The 23,116-nt window shown below is 43.2% G+C and overlaps 1 protein-coding gene and 1 long non-coding RNA gene across 3 annotated transcripts in view; one reads left to right on the top strand and one right to left on the bottom strand.

Moving 5' to 3' along the window:
* rftn1b (raftlin, lipid raft linker 1b) overlaps positions 1 to 23,116 on the bottom strand; it is a 141,218-nt gene that overhangs the window by 117,041 nt on the left and 1,061 nt on the right. For both annotated transcript variants that reach the window (XM_030102031.1, XM_030102032.1), the window contains exon 2: positions 4,516 to 4,701. In XM_030102031.1, coding sequence (XP_029957891.1) covers positions 4,516 to 4,663 — 148 coding nt within the window. In that variant the 5' untranslated portion in view covers positions 4,664 to 4,701. The remainder of the gene's footprint in view (positions 1 to 4,515; positions 4,702 to 23,116) is intronic.
* On the top strand, positions 1,160 to 23,076 carry LOC115396267 (uncharacterized). The gene is made up of 3 exons (XR_003932367.1): positions 1,160 to 1,548; positions 21,688 to 21,693; positions 23,066 to 23,076. It is a non-coding gene; the product is annotated as an uncharacterized LOC115396267 (long non-coding RNA).

Genomic DNA, 23,116 nt, shown 5'->3' with positions numbered 1-23,116 from the left:
GGCGGTGGCTCGCCGGCGGGGACTCGTGCCGATATTTAGCGGCGGGGAGGTTTTATTAGGCCGAGCTCTCCATTGTTTCACGCTGCCTTTCATCTCTGTGGTAAAAGGTGTTATTTTGTGCATTTGCTGGCGGGTCGGGCCCCGCGGGGCCGTCGTGGCTGCAGTTACACGGAGCTGCGATCCGACGCGGCGACAGGAAATTATTACAAACATTATTCACAGTTTGCAGCAGTTTTCAGTGGAGTCAGCAGAACGAGCCCGTTACTGTACTCCTCAGGAAGACAGAGGTGAAACATGAGATTCAGCTCTTTATCCGTCTGTTGTTATCTTGTCGCGTTCGCCGTCCCTCTTACATTATTAACGTTATTCCTTTTAAGTCTCAGATCATTACGAAGAGAAGCTGACATTTTCACTGGACTCCATCTGACCGGACTTTCTTCTGAGGACTCGTGAAATATTATATATTTTCATATTGCCTTGTTATCAATTGAATAATCCATCATTACTGTTTGGAACAGGGATGAACAGGGACTGACTTCTCCTGCAACTAATAATAATAATAATAAGAACAATAATAATAATAATAATAATAATACATTTTATTTCCAAGTGCCTTTCAAAACTGTGGCAGTATCTCCGGTAGTCACAGAACACATCCGTCTCCCCGATGTTTCCACAACTGTTGGAGACGTCTCTGAGACCCACTGGAGACTTGAAGAAAGTCTCCAAGAAAATTGAATAGAATTTCCCGCTACTCCTCTGAGACCTGGCGACTCTCTAGGAGACGTCGGGGAGACTCCAGTCTCCACCTCGTCCTCACCGAGATTGATACTGATATTTAGTGCTGTTGACTCACAGCCAGCAAAACTCCTAATGTGAGTCCAGGCTGGGCTTGTTCTCATTTCCATGCATTTTGCTTTTCCTCAAAGACAATAGTTTTTGTCTGCTTGAACATTTTTGCTTCTCTTAATGATTTAAATTCCACATAAAGTGGTTATTTTAACCGACTGTGGTGGAAAAACAGTCCAATGGGATCATAACTTAGGAATTGGGGATAAAATAGGAATAGAAAATGGATAAATGGGTTTTTTTGGTTTTTGGTTTAAATTTCCTACAAAACACTCCATAAAAGATGTGCCGAATAAAAGCAAGAGCTACGGTTCTTTCAATAACTTTCATTTGGTTTAATTACAAGCCCATTAAATAGAAATACAGCTGGTTTTTGTTGGGTTTCTGTATTTCTCTGCAGGCCTGGTGGAGGCTGCTTTCATATTCATAATCTTTGACTCTGTCTTAAATATTTCACAGGTTCCTTGCAGATTAAAAAAAAAAAAAAAAAAAATCCAGACACATGAATCATTACCTATGCTCACATGCAGGGTACAAGGTAATTACAGCCAGGAGAAACACGCTGACCCTTCAACCCGAAAAGCTGCTGATGCTAATGCAGCCCAACGATTCAGACGCACTCAGACTGATTTCATAATCTTGTTTTTGCTCATAAACCTCGATGCAGACGGGCCGCAGCTGGAGAAGAGAAAATCCGCAGTTGTTTTTATTGCAAAAACCTAAAAAGATGTAGTGTTCTGCGCAGAAACTATCACTCTGAATGTTTTCTTTTCCTTCTCTAGTTTTTATTCCAGCAGTAAATGACTCCAAACAACAACCTGAACTCGGAAAATGAAGCAACGACTGGTTTGATATCATTTACCCAGAGACACTGCGATCCTGAGGAAATAAAATCTGCTTTAAAATTGCTAAAGGTACATGCACACTTACTTAGTCCAACTAAATGTCTTTAAACATCTCAGAATGATGAATTTCACTCCAGCGGTGTCACACTGACGACAACATTTGACTCGTTTTTGAGGCTCAAACCAGGCATTTCCTGTTTGCGCTGCGCCGGTAAAAGCTACACCGTCTAAAAGCAGACACGTGTAATTAGCTTTTTATTAAAAGCTCTCGGTTGGGAAAACACATGTGCGCCCGCTTTTTAGGAGATGAGGAGTAAACTCAGGCGGCGGCGCGGTGACAGTGACGGAGAGACGAGGCTCAAGCAGACCGATTAGAGTAAGTACCGAGCCCGCCCATCGCAGGGCAACCCTGAAGCAAAACCATGTGGGCTGGAGCCAAACACACACACACACACACACACACACACACTTCAATAAAAAAGAGGGAGGCTCCGGTCCGCCTCCCTCCTCCCCCTCCCCGGACCCGCCCTCCCCGTCAGGTCCCGTCTGATGGAGGCTGGAAGAGCTCCGTCTGGCACCGCGGTCCCCTGACTCCTCCATCCATCCAGTCCGGTCCGCCTGACCAGCTAATGGAGACTAATCAACTGTCAGGGCCAACACGACGCACACTACATCTCCCTGCTTCCCGTACCGCCCCCCCCTCCACCCGTCCTCCCACCATCTTTCCTGCTATAACTGTCATGGGCAGAAATAAAGTGATAGCTATATATAGAACCCTGACTCTCCACTTGGCCCGGCATACACACACACGCGCACACACACACGCGGCACATTCGATTCCAATTAGCTCGTCTCAACTCAAACGACCTCCATCACATACTTAACCTTCATCTAATCCTAATTCTACACCTCATCTGAGGTGAACTTCGACCTGAGTCACTGGCTGCGTCCCATTGACGGTTTCCTGAAGAAAAATACAGAAAGAAAGACTGAGTTTTGTGTCCCTCCGTACCAAAACATCGATACGTCACATATGTCTGTTTCAAACTTGATAGTCATATAAAATTTAGATTTTTTTTACACTGCAGTTAAGTTAAGCAGGTAAATGTATGTGCACGGCTGCGTCCGCATGTGATTAGATGCTGATACGACAGAAGAAACGTTCAAGACCATCATGTCTGAGGTTGAGACGTGTTCAGATGGACGATCGCACTCAAGTTTGGAGACGAGATAAAGACTAAAACAACAGTCTGAGGCTCCTGCCCCCTTTCACATCTGCAGCGAGTGGATCTATGACTTTTTCAACATTCTCTACCCCCTATCCGAACCAGAGCTCGAATCTCTGCCTTCATCACCAAAACCTTGAAAAAAAGATTGGGTTTCCTTTGTTAATTGGATCCATTTTACTATTTAATGTATTGATGCGTTGGAAACATGACTGCTGCAACAAAAGGATTCTTTGATCCGAAGTAAACTGAGAGCAGTAAATTTACCATGGAAGGACATTTTCCACATTATGGCCCAAACATCGATTGTTTTCAAATATCTGAAAAAGTGAATGGGAGCAAAAACGTCAGGATAAAGAAGTGATTTTGTGAATCCCAGAACGAATCTTAAAAGTTCAAAAGTTCCGAATCAAATAAAGCCGCTGAAAGAAACTTAAGTTGTCCTCAAATTTAAATCCTTCCGGTGAAATCTGGGGTCTTTTTGAGTTCGCAGTACAAAGAACACCCCACATAATACCCCAAAACAAAGAGGCCCACCAGGCCTGCACGTTAGGAAGTGACTCCCCTCCATCAGATAAAGATCTCACAGTGCAGGGAGGAAGGAGGGGGTGGAGGTGGGCGGGTGGGGGTGGGGGTGGGGGGGTTCATATTGTTACACTCAGCAGAGACACTTCATGAAGCTCATGCAGGACACCAGCTGAAACACAGTGAAACTCTCCCAAGTCTTGAGAGAAGAAGCCATGACTTTGAACCCTGCAGCCCCCCCCCAGAGGGAACGCCCCTCACTCGTTCTGCACCCCCACTCCGAGCGGGGTTGGACTTCTCCATCCATAATTGATGGCCGCCAGCAGGATGTTTGACACGGATTGGTCTGGAAAGTTCTGTATCATTAGCACAAAGCGCGAGCATGACTGACTAATTGTCAGAAAAGAAAATTATAATGGATGCGGCTATAAGGGGAACAAGCGCTAATTAAGACTCCGTCATTACAAGAAAATGCTGATGAAAATTACAGCTGGCGTAGCTCGTATTTATTCCACCAGTGATAGATTTCTTCTGCATCTCAAGGCTTCGGGTTTTTTCTTTTTTTCTGCGGTTTGATGGCGTTTCAGGGGAGATTAATCGCACTGGAGCTTTATTCTGTAAAATGCAACGCGCAGCACCGAGTCGTATATCGCCGCGTGCATCAGACGCTCGCAAAACTCCTGATGTGATGCAGCAAAAGCCCTGAGCTGTTCATACAATCTCAGCCGTGCGTGAGAAGCGGGGGCAATAACTTTGAATTTTTACGACCCTGCTGCACAAAAATGATGTGAGGAAATCTGCTGGAGGATCGATGGCGGCGACGGACACGCACAGATTCCTGAATGTGGGATCAGGAATCAAACGCTAATTTAAAAGTTAAAGCCACTTCCTGAACGATGACCAGAAAGGCTCCATGATGCCAAATAAACTCACTGATTATATCAGTTCTTGGTAAGTAAAATTTAAATTTAAATTTAAAAGAGAAGCAAACTTTTATGCTAATGCTAATATCTGTTAGCATAACAGCCGCCTTGCAGCACCTCATCCCCGACAGTGATGCTCCGCCTTACCGTCTTTCCCGATCAGGAAGTCCAGGTAGCGGTATGTGTAGGCCACGCCCACTTTGGTCTCCACCTGCGGCCTCTTCAGGGTGGAGTAGATCTTTCCCGGACTGTTCTCCTCGGAGACCGGCTTCATTTTCCGCAGCCCGCAGCCCATGACTCCGCCGTCTCCGCCGCCCGTCAGACGCTCAGACTCTGCCGACGACACACAGACAAGTTTCCTTGTGGGTTTTTCTGTCTGCAGGCTGAACAAATGAGAGATCAGAGGAGGCTTTCTGTCTGCAGGTGTAGTGTCTAAAAGATGCTCCGGGCTATCGACCACCTTTTCTGTGTCTGCTACTGATCCCAAAAATCATCCAACACCTGCTGAAATAGACAACATGTGAAAAGATCAAATTTAATACTTTTCTGGTGTGAAAATCGAAATAATCAGTGGCTTCATAATTAATTAACCTTAATCGCATGGCAGTATTTGCCTCAAAAATATGCATTTTCTGAGGATTTCAATGGATACTCACAGTCATAAATATTATCAACGAAAGCTCTTTCAATTTCTGGAGAATTTAATTTCAATTCAAAACAGTAAAAGAAATAGAGAAATGTCACTTTTAAGTACTTTAAGTACCTTTTCAGAACAGTCATGACCTTAAATGGTAAAAAAGAAGGAAAAAAAACCTTCAAACTTCAAAAAAGTAGAAAAAGCCAGAGGTTCCTTTCGCAATACATAAGAGCAGAAAATCCAAGTTTCTCATACAACATAGTCCTTATATCTGGACGAGAAATATTTAAATAGTGAAATAATGTGGAGAAGTGTTTTTTTCTTTCACTGTCACATAGTGGACGACAGGCTGTTACATTTCTCCCTGAAGTTTCAGAAAAAAGCCAAACTGATGACAAAAAGAAGCTCTTCTCTTTGAGCTCATATTGATTATTCTCTGTGAAAGGAGGGACCTTGAAGAGTTTGCTCGCTGTCAGAAACAAGTGCTTCTCCACTTCAAAGCTTCTCTACTTGCTGTAGATTTCTGTCAGAAGTCAGAGGTCACGTCCAATAACTGGAGGCGGCGCTCTCCTCTCCCCGGCTGTCCTCGGCTGACACGACACCAGATCAACCACAGATATTCATTTTCAGCTGGAAGTGCCATTTTCAGTATTTGGGGTTCGTTGTCTTTTTCATTTGAGATGTTGGAGATCAGTAGCAGGAATGATTACGACTTAATTACTTAAATATTTCAGTGAAAATCTCATGACATCTCGGAAATTTACCTTTCACTGGATTCAAAACTGTTAAAAATTGTTGATTCCGACTCTGGTTCCGCAGAAAGCCTCTAATTTTGAGTCTGGTTCTCCAGGCTTCTTCCTGTTAAAAGGGACTTTTTCCTTTCACAATCTCCTCTCTGACATGACTGTTTTATTTAGTATTATAGAAAAAAAAAAAAAAAGAAATTCCATACTGTTTAATTCTCAATAATCCATGTAGCACCACTGCATAATCATGAATACCGTGCACAGATAAAGTCCCTGCACACACACACACACACACACACACACACACACACACACATTGTTGCTGCAGTGGACGTGCGACAGTGACATTTAATGTGAACACACATAAGGAGCCGGGACGCAACTTCACTCATTCACTCATGCAATTAATTAAAAAGTAAATGAAATGTAATTAAAAGTTGGAAATTGTGGCGCAAGTGCTGATGGAAGTGAAATCAGAGAGCAGAGAGCTGCCGCACCGCCATGTTTCATCAATGTTAACGGTAAATGGGCTTCACTTAGCTGTGTGGTGCATTTTCACTGCTTCAGTGGCCTCAAACTGTGTGTCATATCCAGGCACTCGCACATACAGACGCCCCCCCCACCAACACACGGGGTGGAGATCGGGGAATCAAACCATCCAACTCTTGAAATGATCCTCTTCACCAACGAACCACAGCCATGTCTTAAATGAGTATTCATCCATTCATTGGTGCTGTATTGGCAACTTACACTAAATTTCCCTTAATTTTAATGCAGAATTCTCTTCCTGCTGCAATCACGTCCCACCGAACTCAATTTAAACACTTAAACTTGGAGAGGAAGTAGGTTTTCTCTGGAAATCATGCATTTGCAAAATTGTCCAGGCTGACTTTTTGTGCCAGTAATGAGGCCCAAGGTAAGACAAAACTGAGCAAAAGACAATGCCAAAAAAATGAAATGCAATCCTTTTGTGCCTAAAATGAGTATTTGGTTGTGTGCAGAGAGCGAAAGTGAAGCTTTTCCATCGGACAAAAGGAGCAAAATGAGTCTGAAACGGCTCAAAACGCAAACTGGAGGAAAGTACAAGCATCAAAATCACAATCAGGCTTAAACGCACTGTGTAAGTAAACAGGCTTCAGGCTGAGTAAAGGCCAGATTAACCTGTCTGTGACATCCTACACACAAACACACACACACAGAAACACACACACACACACACACAAAGCCAAACATTCAGTGGGATCACCATGATACCCGCAGGGACTTTACAAGGAAAACAAATAAAGGAGGAATATGCCAGATAAACCTCTACAAATAAATTAGAAATGCGCAAACACACACACACACACACACACACACACACACACACACACACACTGGACTTGATTTTTCATGGGTGCCCCCTCTCCCTCGTTCCCACGGAGACCAAATTAGCAGAGACAACCATGGAGAGGAGCATTAAAGGGCCAGTGTGTCTGAACAGGTGACGTCCCACTGGGAGACTGATTAAAGTCCAGGAGGGATGGATGGATGGATGTATAAGTGGATGAATGGATGACTGACAAAATCTGTCACAAAAAGGAACTTTTCATTGTTGCAGCAGTAAGTGAACAGTAATACAAACAATACAAGCAATAAAACAGTAATAGAGAATCATGATTATAACGACAGTGACAGCATCTTACAACAATGCTGGTAGTGACTGGACTGAAAGTTATTATTACACAATAAATAAATGGATTGATATATGGATAAAGAGATGAATAAATAGATAAACAGGTGGATGGTTGATCAATAGATGGATGGCTGGATGATCAGGAACTGGGGTGTATGGAGAGAGGGAGTGACGAAACAGGAAAGGAGGGGAGGGAGGGGTGTGGACGGGGGCTCTGTTAATGAGGTGAACGGCGAGAATGGAAAAGGTGAGAATCAATCGGGGGAGAAAGAGGAAACGGGGGGGGCAGCCGGGGTGGAGATTGTTCCTCTGAAAAGGACGGCGGTGGCGGAGGGAGGGGGCGCGGTGGGTAATGCATGGCAAGTAGAGTTGGGGAAGAGGGGGTGACGGATAAAAGAGTGCGCAATTAGAGCGGGCTGAATAGAAGAAGGGGGCGATCAGCATATGAGGAGGGAGCCGAGGGCAGAGGAAGAGTGAGAGATGAAGCGGGAGATTCATTACGGCCGTCATGAAAGCCTGTTTCCAGCGGCACCAACGCCGATGTCTTTGTTGGGCTTTATGAATCTCCACACGGATCACTATCATGTCTCCAACACGCCTCCTGGACTCCTGATTAATACCCGCCTCTCGCTTTACGACTCCGCGAGGCTCTCGTGAGTCGGTAAAACATGTTTTAATCAGTGAGGCGTGAACGTTTCCTCCCACGATCCTAAAACACGCGTCTGAGGTTAATCGGCGGCGGTAACTACATCCAACAGGTGACGGTGTTTGTCCTGTGACGGACCGGCGATCTGCAACAGCTGGGATTACCTGGAAAACTGGATTACAGCATAAAAAAAAAAAATGTTTTTAGAATCTTAATAGGCTGGTTCTCTGTTTAACCTGGATCTCATGGACTTGGGTGACACATTGTTCTATAATCTGAATTTATGAGCTGAAGTCACATCAGTTAGTGGGAGGAAGATGCTCTATAACATGATGTTCCTGGGTGGAAAACAGGTTTTCCCCATTTGTAGACCTGGAAAGATTAAATATATGATGATGTTCAAACTCTACTTTTGTGCCTTTGGTGTTGAAATAACTGATTTTCAGGTAAACATTGTCATATTTGATTGATTAGCTTTATTGTCATTGCAACAAGTGCAGCAAAAAGGAAATGTGCCCAGGTTATGCACTGCAGAGACACAGAATAAATATATACAAATATTAAAAAAAAATTGGTGAATAAAGCAAACAAATGACAGAAATGTGCTTTTAATTCTAAAGGTATTGTTCACCAAAACATATACGTAGCTATATACAGACGGTTGAGTTTAGGGTTAACCCGAAGCAGTCGGCCCAAACCCAAAGCGCTGAATTGACTCATGACGTCAGGAACAATAATTATAGTGACGTTGGACCAGATCGTGGCAGACGAGGCTGACCGCCCTATTCCTCATGAAATACTGTGGGAAAAATGTCAAAATAAAATGTTTAAAAAGGCAAAACTAGTGTTTTCCTATGAAAACCAGAAAAAAACACTCAACTCAGGAACAGAGAACGGTTGAAATGTTGTGACCTGGTGTAATCTGGATGTTTAAGTTACATCGGAGTCGTTTTATCTGCATCTACTGAAACGTGCTGGTGTCTCCCTTCTGTTTGAAGAACAGATCAAATTTCAGAAGCAAAAAGTCCGTAAACGAGCTTCAGTCCTCCTCAAACCGCCACCCGGGCCGGCGTTACGCGCTGTGCCGCAGTTCACCAGCAACAGGAGCGACTCCACCATCAAAGAAACCAGAAGAGAAGAGTAACCCCAGTTTTTCCACGTCTCACATGCTGACAGAGACTTGTAAATATCTTTCTGAGCCCACCCAGCAGAGAGGGGGGGGCGGCGCTCTGTCGTGTCGCCTGCAGGAGACGGAGAGGAGGCCGTCAGAACAATGAGGCGGAGAGGAAAACAAACTGAACGGAAACAGAAGAGAAAAAAAAAAGGCGTGCGAGCGACTTCTTCAGATCGGAGACAAGGCGAAAAGGAGAGTTCTTGACAGGAAGTGTGAGACGTTTGATATTTTCTAACGAACTTCTTCCTGCTCTGCTTTGAGGTGCGGCCAGCAGCGTCCTTCCCCCTCCTCTTCCTCACCTCTGGTTTGTTCTTCTGTTGAAGATTGACAGGCAGAAAGTTAGAGATGCTCTCAGAGAGAAAAAAAAAAAAAAAAAAAAACCCAGGAAGAGGACCATTGATTTCCCTTTTGCTGAATTAGCAACGATCCTCCTGCCGTTTGGTTCTATCTTCTGTCTCTGGCTAATGGCGCTCTGAGGTTTGATCCGATAAGATTTCCCCCCTCGTCAGCTGCAGAGTGACGTTCTGGCGCTCTGCTGGAGCTGCGATGCACTTAGCTTCGGCCCCCGCAAGCTAAACGCCCCGTACTCCGTACTGTACCGAACGTGACGGGCAGCGCCGGGGAGGCGCTCGTCTTCCTCCGCCGCCTCTTTTCTGCGTGTCAATCAATGGCAGCTCGTCAGTCGCAGGCTGGGATTTGCTTTCTGAGCTCACATTGATCACCGGGGTCAGACGCCGCCGCCTCTCGGGGGGATTTGGCACATTATTAAAGCAGAATTAGCCAATTTTTCACAGCCGCTTAGGGCAGCGGGAAGAGTCCGGAGGTGTATTATCGTCTGACAAAGAGGTTATCTCGACAAACAACTGCTTTATTACACAGTCAGGCCAATATTTACATGGATTTGCTGTGTCCTGCATCCATCCCTGAAGGGAAGCTCCGGGACGGAGATGGTTGTAGAAGCTATAGCAAAATGTGCCAAAAATTGAGATCCTTGTAGTTTTTCATGGACGAGAAAATGTTTTTTGTTTATTTGCATTGGTGGTAAAGAGCGAGAAATTCCCCATCGAGACGAGCATCTTCCATGTTGAGTTTTGTTAATACCGGAACGACTGCCGCAACACACGTTTCAGGGATTTTCAATCATTCTGCGCCACAGATGAGTTAATTGTATTAAAATTTTTAATGAGATTAATCATGGTGATGGATTAATCCTCGTTAACACGTCAATTTTAACAGCAAGATAACATTGTTAGGAGATGCTGCGATCCTGACAAGTAGAAGCATTTACTAAAATGTGGTTTCAAGCGTTGACTTGGAAATTTAGGAGTGTTTTAATAAGTTGCCTGAAATTAAATCAGTTGTTAAAGACAGGCTGCGCAAAAGTACATGGGCAACCTTGTCATTTTGTTGATTGGAATACCTGTCGCTACTTAACACTGATTAATTGGAACGCACAATTGATTTGATGAGCTCATTAAGCATTGACCTTCGTAGACAGGTGCATCCGATCCTGAAAAAAAACGGATTTAAAGTGGCCAATTTCAAGTTGTTTCTTCTCCTTGGCTCCAGAAATAACCCTGAGATGACCCGAAAACAAAGACTACTGAGCTCCAGAAAGCTCTGTCTGGGAAAGTCAAGACTGTTTCAGACTCTGGATCCATTTGATCCACTGTGACTGAAAATATTGGTCTGTGTAGTTTTAAATGGAGTAGTTGTTCTCATTAGCAGAGGGACAGATCGACGGAGAAGACGACGGTATGAAATAAAAGAGACTTCACAGCTTCAGCTGTGAATGGCTTCCGTAATGCCGCCTGACGGAGATCTCCCCCACATTACAGGACCACGTTACGAGGCTTTGATAGGAACATCGCTGAGATCAAACCCAGCAGCATGGGAAGCTTCAGAGTGGATTAATGGAGGCAGACATTAATTAGGACAGTGTGTTCTGTGTAGTCTCCCTTTCAAAGCCCGCTCTTCTCCTTCTCTCTCCCCTCCTTATCTCGCTCACCCTCTCCGCCTTTTTCTGACTTTTCATCTTTTTTAATCTGACAAGTTGGAGTCAAAGTGGAGTGCTGGGCCGGGCGGTCCGCCCAGGTTCGGGGTTTATCGTGAGGAGAGCAGTCGAGAGCTCTACAAGCCCCGAGAGCGGAGACAAAAGAAAAGGAAGGAAAGCTCCCAGTTTCTGTCCCTTTCTCTGAAACTTCAAATCTCAGAGTCTGGAAGCTGAAGAGGCTTCAACACCAAGTCCTCAGTTCCAGTGCTGAGGCTGACTGTTGTACAATACGTCTTTCTTGTAATTGCTGCTTTACGGATGAAACTCAATTAATTGGAGTGAATATATCACAAATGAAAAGATATTCAGAGGGGCGTCTAAAACCAGAAAACTTTCATTGCAGTTTTGGAGTTCATTTACACAACAGCACTGCTCGGAGACAACGAAACTTTCTGAAAACAATAAATCTCCGTGTAAATGAAGAAAAACTCAACTTTTCTGAAATGCCACACCATTTCCTACACCATCATCTGGATCACAGTTTAGCTCCTACAGACACTGAGTGGACCCAAAACATGAGGCCACATGTGTGGAAGTAGATTTCTTAAAGGGACAGAGTCTGATTGATGAAAAATAAAATTAAAACTAACTAGATATTAGAAGGAATTTCATAATTCATCAATGCACAATGCAAATGCAAATTACTACATCTGAAAACACTGGGATTGTTTATGCTTGAAGATTTGTAACGGAGGTGTAAATCAGCTCAGCCTGTTGGTGTAAAGAGAGACATTACCTCAACTGGCCCTAAACGACTTTTATTTCCAGACTCCATAACATATTTCATGTGTTGTTCTTTAAGTTTTTTTCTCCTATTATGTTTTTTTTTTTTTTTTTAAGGGATCTGTCAAAATCAACACTAGTATCAGGGATCAAAGTGCTCACACTCAGAAAAACCTTCCTGAAACAACCCAGCGAGTAATGTTGGATGACACACATCAACAGAGTTGTCCACAAGTACACAGAGAGGACGAGTGATGTCCACACTGGCTTGTAATAAATACTTGTACTGGTCCACGGTATCAGCAAGTAGCTCAAGGTTAGCACTCATACTAATACTTATCCTTTAATAAAGTGGGAGCAGTCCTTCCCTGCTATATAGGTGCTCCTTTGTTGCTTTGATCTTTGCAGGAAGAAAAATAGTTGCTTTTCAATATATTTTGAGTTTGTGATGGGTTGTGTGTGCTTCGTGATGTCTTTTTTCTTCTAGAAACAGCACCTTTGCCTTGTTGGTTTGTGATCTGATATATTTGTGATGCACAGACTAAGTGAAAAGAGGTTTTGTTTTATGAAAACAGGATGATTACAGTGCATTTCACTCATTTTCTTCCAGTGTGAATGGTAAACTAGAAAACTAGGACACAGTTGAAGTCATTTTGCGTCTGCAGTGAATCAGGGAAAATCTCATGCTGACACATGTAGGTGCTGCCATGGTTACCGAATCAACCGCCGACATCAGGTGTAGCTTTTTCATGTGAATCAGTCGCTTTCAGAACGCTTCTTTGTGAGCAGGTTTGTATTTGAAACCGAGTCACAGAGAACTTGGCTTCTCTGTTTGTGACGATCACAGCCGACGCGACACCGGTCTGGACTGTGAAGAATATATTTATCTATCCTTTATTCCAGTTCAGCCAGGAAATCCCAAACTTTTTCAGCTCAAGACGCAAAAAACAACATGTTATTTAGACTTTGTGGCACAAACACAATATCTAGGGCTGCATCGATACTAGTATCGTGTAGCAATGTCCGAAGCATCACCTTCAGGCACTCATTCATTTTTATATCATGAAAAATACGATGAACATGTCAAATTCTGATACTTGTATGAGTGTCCAGCACCACTTTAATTAACTTATCATTGCTTGTAATGAAGCTACAAGAAGAAAAACTAAACTTAACAAACATAGTAACTTGCCTGATAAAGTGCAAATTTAATACACCATCATCTGCATAAGTGGAGATACATTTCTAACATGCATCAGATACTGACTGTGCCTATATGGAGAAAGATAAAAGTTCAGATTGGACTCTTCTCTACATGTGCTTGCCTTACAAAAAACACAGCACCAACTAGTAGCCGAGCACACAGGGTCTTGGTATGATTTTATTTGTTTGCTTATAACTGAATCAGCAGCCTCCTAAGTCTGAATGAACTGACCCAAACTAGCTAATGGCATAAAAGCAGCAGTTGCTTATTTTCAACCAGACCTAAACCCAAGAGGTGGGGGGAAAAAAAAAAAAAAAAAGCATAAAACACAAAGAAGAAATCCTCAAAGTGCTGTTTTGGAGAATCGACACTCAGAGTCTTTCTGAGTGAAGGTCACAGGACGCGTAGCTGATTTGTCCAATAACTGTGCACCAGAAATGTCCTTCACCATCTCCATCTCAGCTGGGCTTTTTTAGGGGGGGGCAAAAGCATCGAGTAAAGGCCTGAAAAGGTTCCCACACTGCAGCTGGAAATCCCCTCCTGCTCTTTGCTTTTCCTCCTTCCTTCCACCTTTTTCCACCTTGAACGTTCAACTTGGAGAAACAGTCTGAGATAATGGAAAAGAAGAACAAAGGAAAAACAGCAGGCAGGATGGCGATGGGTCGGTCCGAGCAGAGACAGGGCCATGTGAGGCAACATGGAGTATTTTATCTAAAAAGAAGAGGCTGATAATAATTCCTGAAATGTAATTCTCATCTGTTAACTCCCAAATACCTTAAAACACAACCATATGGACATTATTGAGAAATCTGCAGCTCATCTTTAAAAATAAAATACAGTGACGGGAAATAAAGCACTCTGGAGAAGAAGCATACGCTTCCCGACAGAAACCTCCAAACACACCCTGACAAACCAGGGAAAAAAGGTTACAGGCTTTTACACTGCCGAGAAATTTCCACATTTCTACAAGAAATTTCTCCGCTCTTTTCCCCGAATGCCTGTGTGTAAACACAGTGAGATAAAGTTCCAGCATTGAATCTATTCACTGAGCCCTTTTATAGACATCGATTTCACTCCAACAAAAACTCCCAGTTTGAATGTTCAATACTCTGCAGCCGGAGAAAGGTTTGTTGGTGTCTGTGTGGCTCCAGCTCCCCAAGACGTCGGAAAAAAAGCCACGGAAGATGGACGAAATCTCACTCAGTCCTTTTCCTTTGATTTCTTTTAATGGAGAAGTTATAGGAAATAAGGCGTGTTGGGAGTAGAGACATAGCCCACCCATCCATCTAGCCATATTCTGTATTGTCTAATCCTGTGCTGAGTTGCTATGGCGACCACTTGTCCCGTTCTGTCTGGGACGCAAAACGCTTTTATCTATTTCCCAACATCAGTGAAGTTTCAGTCTCGTCTCGAGTATGAGTGAATCGTTCCAACAGTCGCTTTACTGACCGGTGACCCACAAGCCTTCACGTCTATTGACTTGTTCACCGAGTCATTCCTGCCTTCACCAGGTTTGTGTTTCTTAGTTTATCTGTGCCCATTGATTACATTTTCATCTGGCTTTTATTACTTTTCTCATTAAACAAATTTTAGATTTTAGATTTTTCCTGTTATCAGAGAGTCTCTTTCGGAGTAAAACCAACCTGTCTTCAGGTTTTAATAAAAGAAAAACTCACAATTTCAGTTTCCACACTCGCTGCAGGTTCAAGAAGCCCCACAAGAAGTAGGATAAAGCTGGGAAATGGTTGATGGCTGGAACCAGTGGTGCTGTGCTCCATTCCTTCTTTTAAAAGCAGCCCAGAAACGCTTAAAAAACAGTAAGACCAACCTTCCATTATGATTTGTTCATAGCCATAAAATGTCTTCATGATTGGTGAGCAGTATTTGCCTTGTCATGACCTGACTTACTCTGCCTCTGATTGGCTCGTCGGCCCTCACGCCGCGCCGTAAACACTGAACGGAGCTGCTGTTAGCCAATTAGAGGCCAAGCAGGGCGGCTCATAGCTTCATCATTCAGTTGGGGGGAAAAAAAACCACTAGCCAATCTGGCTCTTAGATACAGCTGAGTGGTTCATCATGGGGGATTTGGAAGAGGGTAAATATGGTATATACCTGCGGATAACCTGGATTACACCACTGATCGGAAACTGTCCACTAAAAAAAAAAAAAAACCACTGCACTGATTATTTGCTCAAATCACAACTTGGACTCCAGTTCAGACCCGGTTTAATATGACGAGCAGACACCGAGCCAGACATCAAGACCAGAGCCACGTCATACAAAATAATGTACTGGAGCAGTGAAATTAATGAGCACGTCTCCATCCTCCAAACAAAAAAATGATTTCGACATTAAGAATCCTGCTGAAAGCTTCAAATTGGAAGCGTCTCCAAATCCGAACCCCCGACTCACTGGAGAAGAAAGCCGAGGAGCCAAAGGTGGAATTGCTTCTTTTTTTTTCCTTTTTTTTTTTAACTCACTGAATCTGTTAGATTTGCATTGAACGCCCAAGGACGACACATAATGGCGAGCACGGATGAAAAGAAGAAGAAGGAGGGAAAAAAAAAGAAGAGAAGATGAAGGGTGAGGAGAGAGGCGAAAAGAGAATAAACAATAGTGTCTGATATTTTCAAGGCTCGGAGTGTCTCTCCGGCTCGCACAGCCTTGGCCAACCTCGTCTCCTCGCCGCCTCACGGCCCGGTTACAGTCCGTCCTCACACACACACGCACATATCCGCACACACACACACACACACGCACACACACACTCTGAGGGAGCTATTGCCATGGGAACCAAGCCCTCTATGACTATTCCCTTCTCCAGGGAAGAATAGGCACCAATCGCTCTCCACCTCTCCCTCTTTCATTGTCAGATTTCTTCTCTTTTTCAGATTCATCTCCACGTGCGAGAGCAAACGTGTAGCCGCCGCCGTCCTCCTCCTCTTCCTCCCTGCATGGCTTTGACAGTTTGATTTGTTATGCATGATCCGTCCACGCTGGGATTTGTACGTTTCTCACAAGAACAGAAAAACACAAAAAAGAAGCAAAACATTATCTCAACTCAACCTGAATCAAAGACAGGCGGGTTCCCATTTGAAGAACGAAGAAAGAGAAACAACTCGTTTAAAAATAGAAGACTTCTTTGGTTGCCCCGTTTTTTCGATTCTTCTTTAAAACACAGAGGGGGGGGGGGGTTTGAAGCGATTTCCCGCGAGTGACTCATTGCTTTCTGTGAACTTGCTCCAGGCAGGTCATTTTTTATTAAAGCCAGCCAAAGCCAAGTTCTTACATTTTCAGACACCCTATCGACATGTCCGTGTTGGACATTACCCGATCGATGCCGCTGCAATTTTCCTGACCACCCATTACAACAGGAGTCAATTTGCTATATAGAAATATCAAGAATGGGGGGTGGTGGGGGTTTCTTTCTCTCTTTCGGTTGGAGGCTAAGCTGCGACACAATCGGCTGAATATTGCCTCTTGTGTTTCCCGTCTCGCCTGGAGGATTCATCCTGGTATGCCGTCTCAGGTCTGGGGCAGAGCCGGGGGCTTGAATAACTTTCGGCTTGATTGCTGTCGCCTTGCAGCAGAACGAAGGGGGGAAAATAATCTTTGCGGAGAATCTGGCGAGCGTTTGGCGGAGGAGAGAAGACGACTTGCAAGCAGGGGCCACAATCAAGATGACACCCTGCCATTAAAACGGCGCGACTTATCTGCCGGCGCGTCACTCAGCCGTGTTTACGGCTCAAAGTTTATATTACATTCCTGCCATTTTGGATTTCAGCTCAACAAGTGACATGGTAATTTACATCTGAAATGCACAACTCCAGTGATTCACTACCTTCTTATTTTTCACAACGGCGCTCTCAGACTGCCTCCAAGAAAAGATCCAGACCCCTCTTACCTGTGATTTTATGAAAACATTTCACAAATCCTGATGGACATGTCCACAAAAACCAAAACGTCTGGACAGTCTGAGTCCTGTTTTACATTCTCCTCAGTGTCTCATACAGGTTTTTGAATACAACCTGTTCGATCACCTGGTATTGAAATGTGACTGTGGATCAGTGGATCGCCGTTCAACCTCCATGTCTGGGAAAAACGCTGAACTCCAAACTGCTCCCAAAGGAGGATGAGCGACGTGTTAAATAACTGGAATATCCGCCCTGTGGATGCACAGGCGCGTCTCAGTAAAAGACAGATATGTCGTGATCACTCAGGATTTGCACTCTTATTGATTTATTCAGTCAGGGGTTATTAAAGTGTAGGTTGAGTCTCCCCCGAGGCGACCGGAGAGCTTTGAGGAGCGAGCAGCAACAGAACAAATGACTAATAATCTGATTAGCCAGCTTCAAGTATGCATGAGGCAGGATCCAGTGAGAGACGAGAGGCAAAGTCTTGATCGTACAGAAATACAAGGAAAAGTGGCGAGTTTGTTCCGACGCCCCAGAACCACTGTGGTCATTTCAATTATTACCGAGCAGAAGAGAGAGGAGTCGGTGTTCACTGGGAGAGAGCCAACTCAGAACTCCACAACACACAAGTCTAAAGTCAGAGGGGAAAAATGTTCATTTTGTGGGTGACTTATGAGGGATAACATCTGATTTTCCATATTTATGAAGATAAATGCTCTAAATGTAAGTGCATGAGCAGACCTCCTTCTACTTATTTTTTACATCCGACATAACAGTCAAAGCCATTTCTACATGTGAGCCTTTGACAGATCATCAATTTTTCAAATTTGTATCGTCCCACTGATTGGTTCTGACGCCTCACTGTTGAAGTGCAACACATTACCGTATTTTCTGGACTACGAGTCAAAAAAAATCTGTCAAAAAATGCTTTACAAAGAAGGAGAGATAAAAAAATTATACATAATTCTCACTGGTGTATAAGACATTTATTTTCCAGGTCCAGATGCAAATGGTTGATAATAATCTTTAGTTTTTTTTCCAAGTATGAATATATAGAAAGGAAAATATGGTACTTTTTGAAATAGGAAAAATCAGTTCTGACTTTTACTAAGAAAATGGCAAGTCAGCAAGAGCGCATGAGAATTTATCTAACACAGTGGAGGGTAAACCCAAAAGGTTGTCCTTTACTTTAAAATGGAATAAAGTAGCTCATTTTCCTTCAGGGGGGCTAATCGTTGCAAACCTTGAAAGCTTTTGCACTAAACCTTAAAAAAAGAAAAAAGCAAAGTAGTAAAAATGTCAGAAACCGAAGCACGTTGCAATCAGAAGCTGAGAAGTTGTGATTATTTTGTTGTTTTTTTCCTTCATTTATTTAAAGGTAAAATCCTCCTTTTGGCATCTGCCTCTGGAATCAAATCCTTAATATGTATATTTAAAAAAAAAAAGGAAAAAGTCGTGAATGTGCAGCTCGCTGGAGTTTCTCTCTGGCACCAAACAAGCTCAGCATGAAATTAGAGTAGAAGGGGAATTATGATGGTTTAAAAATAGCCACCTTTCAATTAGACGTAGCCTAAATATTTGTGAGTGGAATGTATTCTGCTGTTTTGCTGGGCTCGTCGTCTGTGGGTGTTTGTCTTCACACTCGGTGAGGGGAAGGGTACACAGTCAGGTCTAAACCAACCAACCAACGCTTCCCAATTACCTTAATCAAATTTCATAGCCAGTGGGGGGCGGCGGTGGCGGCGGGCGGGGTGGGGGGGGGTCAGATAGCAAACATAAGTTGATTAAAATACATGTTTACTGAAAGACTGAAGTGAAAGTGAATCCAGTGGGCTTGGTTCAATCCACCACAGGAAGTGGAAAGAGCGAATGAGAACCTGGTAAAAACTGTAATGCTGTAACAGACACCGATCAGCCAATACATTATAACCACAACGTTAGCAGCAGGTCTTTAAAATCCTGAGGGTTGGGAAATGAAGCCTGAACGAGTCTCATCCGTCATTTCTCCAGGTCAATATGTTTCGATGCTGATCGGACAATCTCTGCTTTGGCTTAAATATCACATAAAAGCATAAAATAATAAGTTACAAATGCTCCAACAACATGTTTAACCAGCTGCACTGCGGTACTAAAAGAATTAAAACGTTGACGTAAATCATAACAGGGTCAAGTTGTTGACTTTTCTTAAAAAGTCTAATTCTATTTTTTTTATATTCATTAAAATGTAATTGAATTGATGTACAAACCTCAAGCAACTCACTACATGTATAAAATTCAAGGTATGAAGGTGTGGCAGTCAAATTAAATGAACTTTTATGGCACATCCACCAAGACCAAGGCAAAAACTCAACCAGAAACCCAGAAAGTCCAAAAATTAGGCACCTAATGATTCTGACTATAAGAAAAACCAGAAAAAGACATGCGGATGGGGCTAGTATTGAACCAAACTGTAATATTTGAAGTGTTAAACGTGAGATATTAAAAATCTTATTGTACTGATTGACAAAATGAGAAAATTATAAAACATCAAGTTAAAAAAACTGCATCTACTTTGATAATATTAGCATTTTCTTTGCAGAGAAGTGCATTCCCAGCACTTATACTCCATATCAGGTCGATTAAACGGGTTTATTGCGTGTGAAACCTGTTTTCAACGGGTTCATTCAGTCAAATCTGCCATTTGTTTTCATTTCCAGCATTTCAGGTTTCCTCAAGTGATTTTAACAAAGGTCATAAATCCGCTTTTATAAATGTTAATAAGTCATCAATAAAGGTTAATGAATCTGACTTTTTTCTTTTTCGTTTCAGCAGAACAAATGTTTCTAATGAGTCGTTCAGTCGTTTTCTTATAACTTCTCACAAAAAGGTTAGAATGAGGGAAAAAAAAGCACAATAAAGGTGAAAGAAGCTTCAGACTCAACCTGCAGGTTTCTCTTAACGATCAGCGCTGTGATCACACTGGGGAGGCGTGTCGACTCCGATTGTCTCTGATTAGGACGTCAAGAGATCCACTGAAGGTCAGCAAATATAAGAGCGTGCAAAAAATATGTGATAATATCCACAAACACTCTGTGGAAACTGATCTACAAAGAACGCGCTGAGGATCGAGTGTGACGGATCCAAAATAACAGCCTTGTTGACGTCTGGTTTTTATCTGCCATTTTCACACACATTTTTTGAGAGCTTTTATATCCTAATTGTCACTGGTCGCACTTTAATGTCTACTTTTATCTGATTGGATCCTTCGTTCTATTGGCATGCTTTGATTTTTACTTACCCTCACATGCAGCACAAGACTTTTTCCCCCCTAAACAAAGTGTTTTACAAATGAAATTAATTATTATTACTATAATAATTAATCATCAATAGTGTTCGTACTTCAGAAAATAAAGTGTGAATCAGCTCAGCTTTCAGCAACTGACTGTTGTCTTTGTGGACAATCGTCTTTTTTTTTTCTTCAAACTAAATTCAGATTACTTTCCCCGTGTCTCAGCGATGGAGTCGACCGCTCCTGTTTCCAGCCGATCATACTATTGTAAACAAACACATCTAAAATTGCAAACTGAAACCAGAGTTTAGTGAAATAGTAACTGGGCTCTAAGGGGAGCTAATTGCTTTCCAAGCATGTTAATGATAATCTCGGCAGCAGTGGAATGACGATCACACTGCTGTCAGAAACACATCAATGAGGCGCTCGTCCTCCAGCAAACAGGAGTTTCTCTCTATAGTCACTGCTAAGATAATGACAAAGACACAGCAGCTCTTCAGTTCTATAGATATCACTGGAATCTGTCAGTGTCGTGTTGCAGCAGCAGGTGTTACAGCCACGTGTCACTCCAACACTATTAGACCCTGTTTACACAACGTTTTCAAGTGATAGTTCATGTTTCAGAAAGTTTTGTGTCTCCGAGCACCGCTGTCGTGTACACAGACACCCAAAACACAACAAAAGTTTCCGTTTTCACTTGAAGTTCTCATGTAAACAGAGCTTTAGTGATTTTAATCCTAAAAATAAAAGTCAAGGCAAATTTAATTATAGAGCACCGATCAGACACGAGGAAAAGAACATATATCCTAAAGCAAATGATTAGGAATATCAACCTTAATTGATTTAGAGTATGAAATACTTTAAAACCTGTCATATTATCTCTCACATACATGCCTCCTTTTCATTGGCTCAACTTCACTTTTAAGTTTTTCCATATTGATATTTGGCATCCAAATATCCCACAAATATAAAAAAAAATCCAAGTCTGTGAATGACACAAAATCCCCCTGGAACCATTTGTTTGTTTACATTTCATCATGATTAACTTCATGCTTTTAGCAGCTTTTGGTGGGATTTACCCTTTAAATAAACCCTTTTTTCTACACCTTTGGTCCTGAGTAATGATACCATTTTACAGTGTGACACTGCAGCAGAGCAAAGCCCAAACCACAATCACTCCCACATTTCCAGCAACAGCAACAGCCCAGCGTGTGTGTGTGTGTGTGTGTGTGTGTGTGTGTGTGTGTGTGTGTGTGTGTGTGTGTGTGTGTGTGCGCAGCTCAGTGTGTGCTCCCATGTGTGGAACTTGCTGCATGTGATCAATGCCTGTATTACACACATGCTACAACACATTCAGCCTTTGATGTTCATACTTGACATTAGGCACATGGCTCAATGTGTGTGTGCGTGCGTGCGTGCGTGTGTGTGTGTGTGATTTACACATTTCTGCTGTGCCCGAGCCGTTGCTGCTTTTGTTTGGGTTTTTTCTGCCGGATCATCATAACCTGAGGGTTCGAACCTGGCAGAGCTCAGGGTACCAACATGTGGCGCGCTTCACTTCTATACTGCAGAAACGATTGTACGATAAACACTGACAGCCGAGCTCTTCCAAGAAATAACACCTGAAACGTTTAACCTCCTGTAAAAACCCGGCTGACTTGTTGGTGGTTTCTCTGAAAAATGACCAGCTCTCCTGTATTTCCACGGAGCGTCTCCTTCCATCTGCAGCCTGGGAGCCCAGATGGCGCGACTGAGAGCAAGAAGAGCTTCGCACTCCACTCTCAGACCTCCGTGAGCACACATCAGCTGATCAGCAGCGTGAGTGGAAACACTGATGTTCGTCTGTTCACACGACAGCGGTGCTCAGGTTCACTGTGAACGCAACTTTTTGAAAATGTTCTGACTCCGTTTCTGTGGAAACGGAAGAAGATGGTTTCAAACAGCAACACCCAACATGGAAACTACATCGTTTTGAAAACATTGCCGTGTGAACGTGGCCTAAAACACTGTCATCACTTTCCTGGAAAATATCTGCTGGACAAAACATCAGCGCCATCAACACACACAGGCTGGGAGGTGGTGCAGTGGTTCGCCCTGCCGCCTCACAGAATGTCCTTTCAGCTTACATCCTGCTGGAGACGAATCCCCGTCTCCAGCAGAGACCAGAGGAGCCTGGTTCAGTCCTGATGAAGCTTTTACTGAGTAGAGTTTGCATGTTATCCACCAGCCTGCTGTACAGCGTTTCGCCCGTCCCCTTTGTCCTCTGCTCAGTGTCTCCTCAGTTTCTCCCCATCACAGAAACCATCATCCACGCAGCGGCTGCGAGTCAAAACCTGACTGCACTTCTTTACTGGGAATCTCCCCCCTCTGCCACACACACACACACACACACACACGCACACACACACACACAGAGAGAGATGAAGTATGAAAAAAGGAGAACATAGAGTTTGAAAATGGGAGGATGCTAAAGGAGATGAAGGTTCAAATCCATTGTAACAAGTGTGAATGTGAAAAAACACAGAGAAGAGCCTCGATCGCCCCCTAGTGGCCGGTGGCAGCATTCAACCCCACCCTCATCAGCTGTATGGCCAAGGGAAGATTCCAAAAATAACTAAAAAAAAAAAAAAATTCCCAAATAGTTTCTGTCATGTAAGGTAGTTTTTATCATGTTGATTCTTCATATCGCGAATTAACGGGCTGCATTA

The sequence above is a fragment of the Salarias fasciatus genome, chromosome 11, assembly GCF_902148845.1.
Source record: "Salarias fasciatus chromosome 11, fSalaFa1.1, whole genome shotgun sequence".
Lineage (NCBI taxonomy): Eukaryota > Metazoa > Chordata > Actinopteri > Blenniiformes > Blenniidae > Salarias > Salarias fasciatus.
The sequence above is the reverse complement of the archived record's forward strand: the minus strand, read 5'-3'. Positions and strand labels throughout refer to the sequence as shown.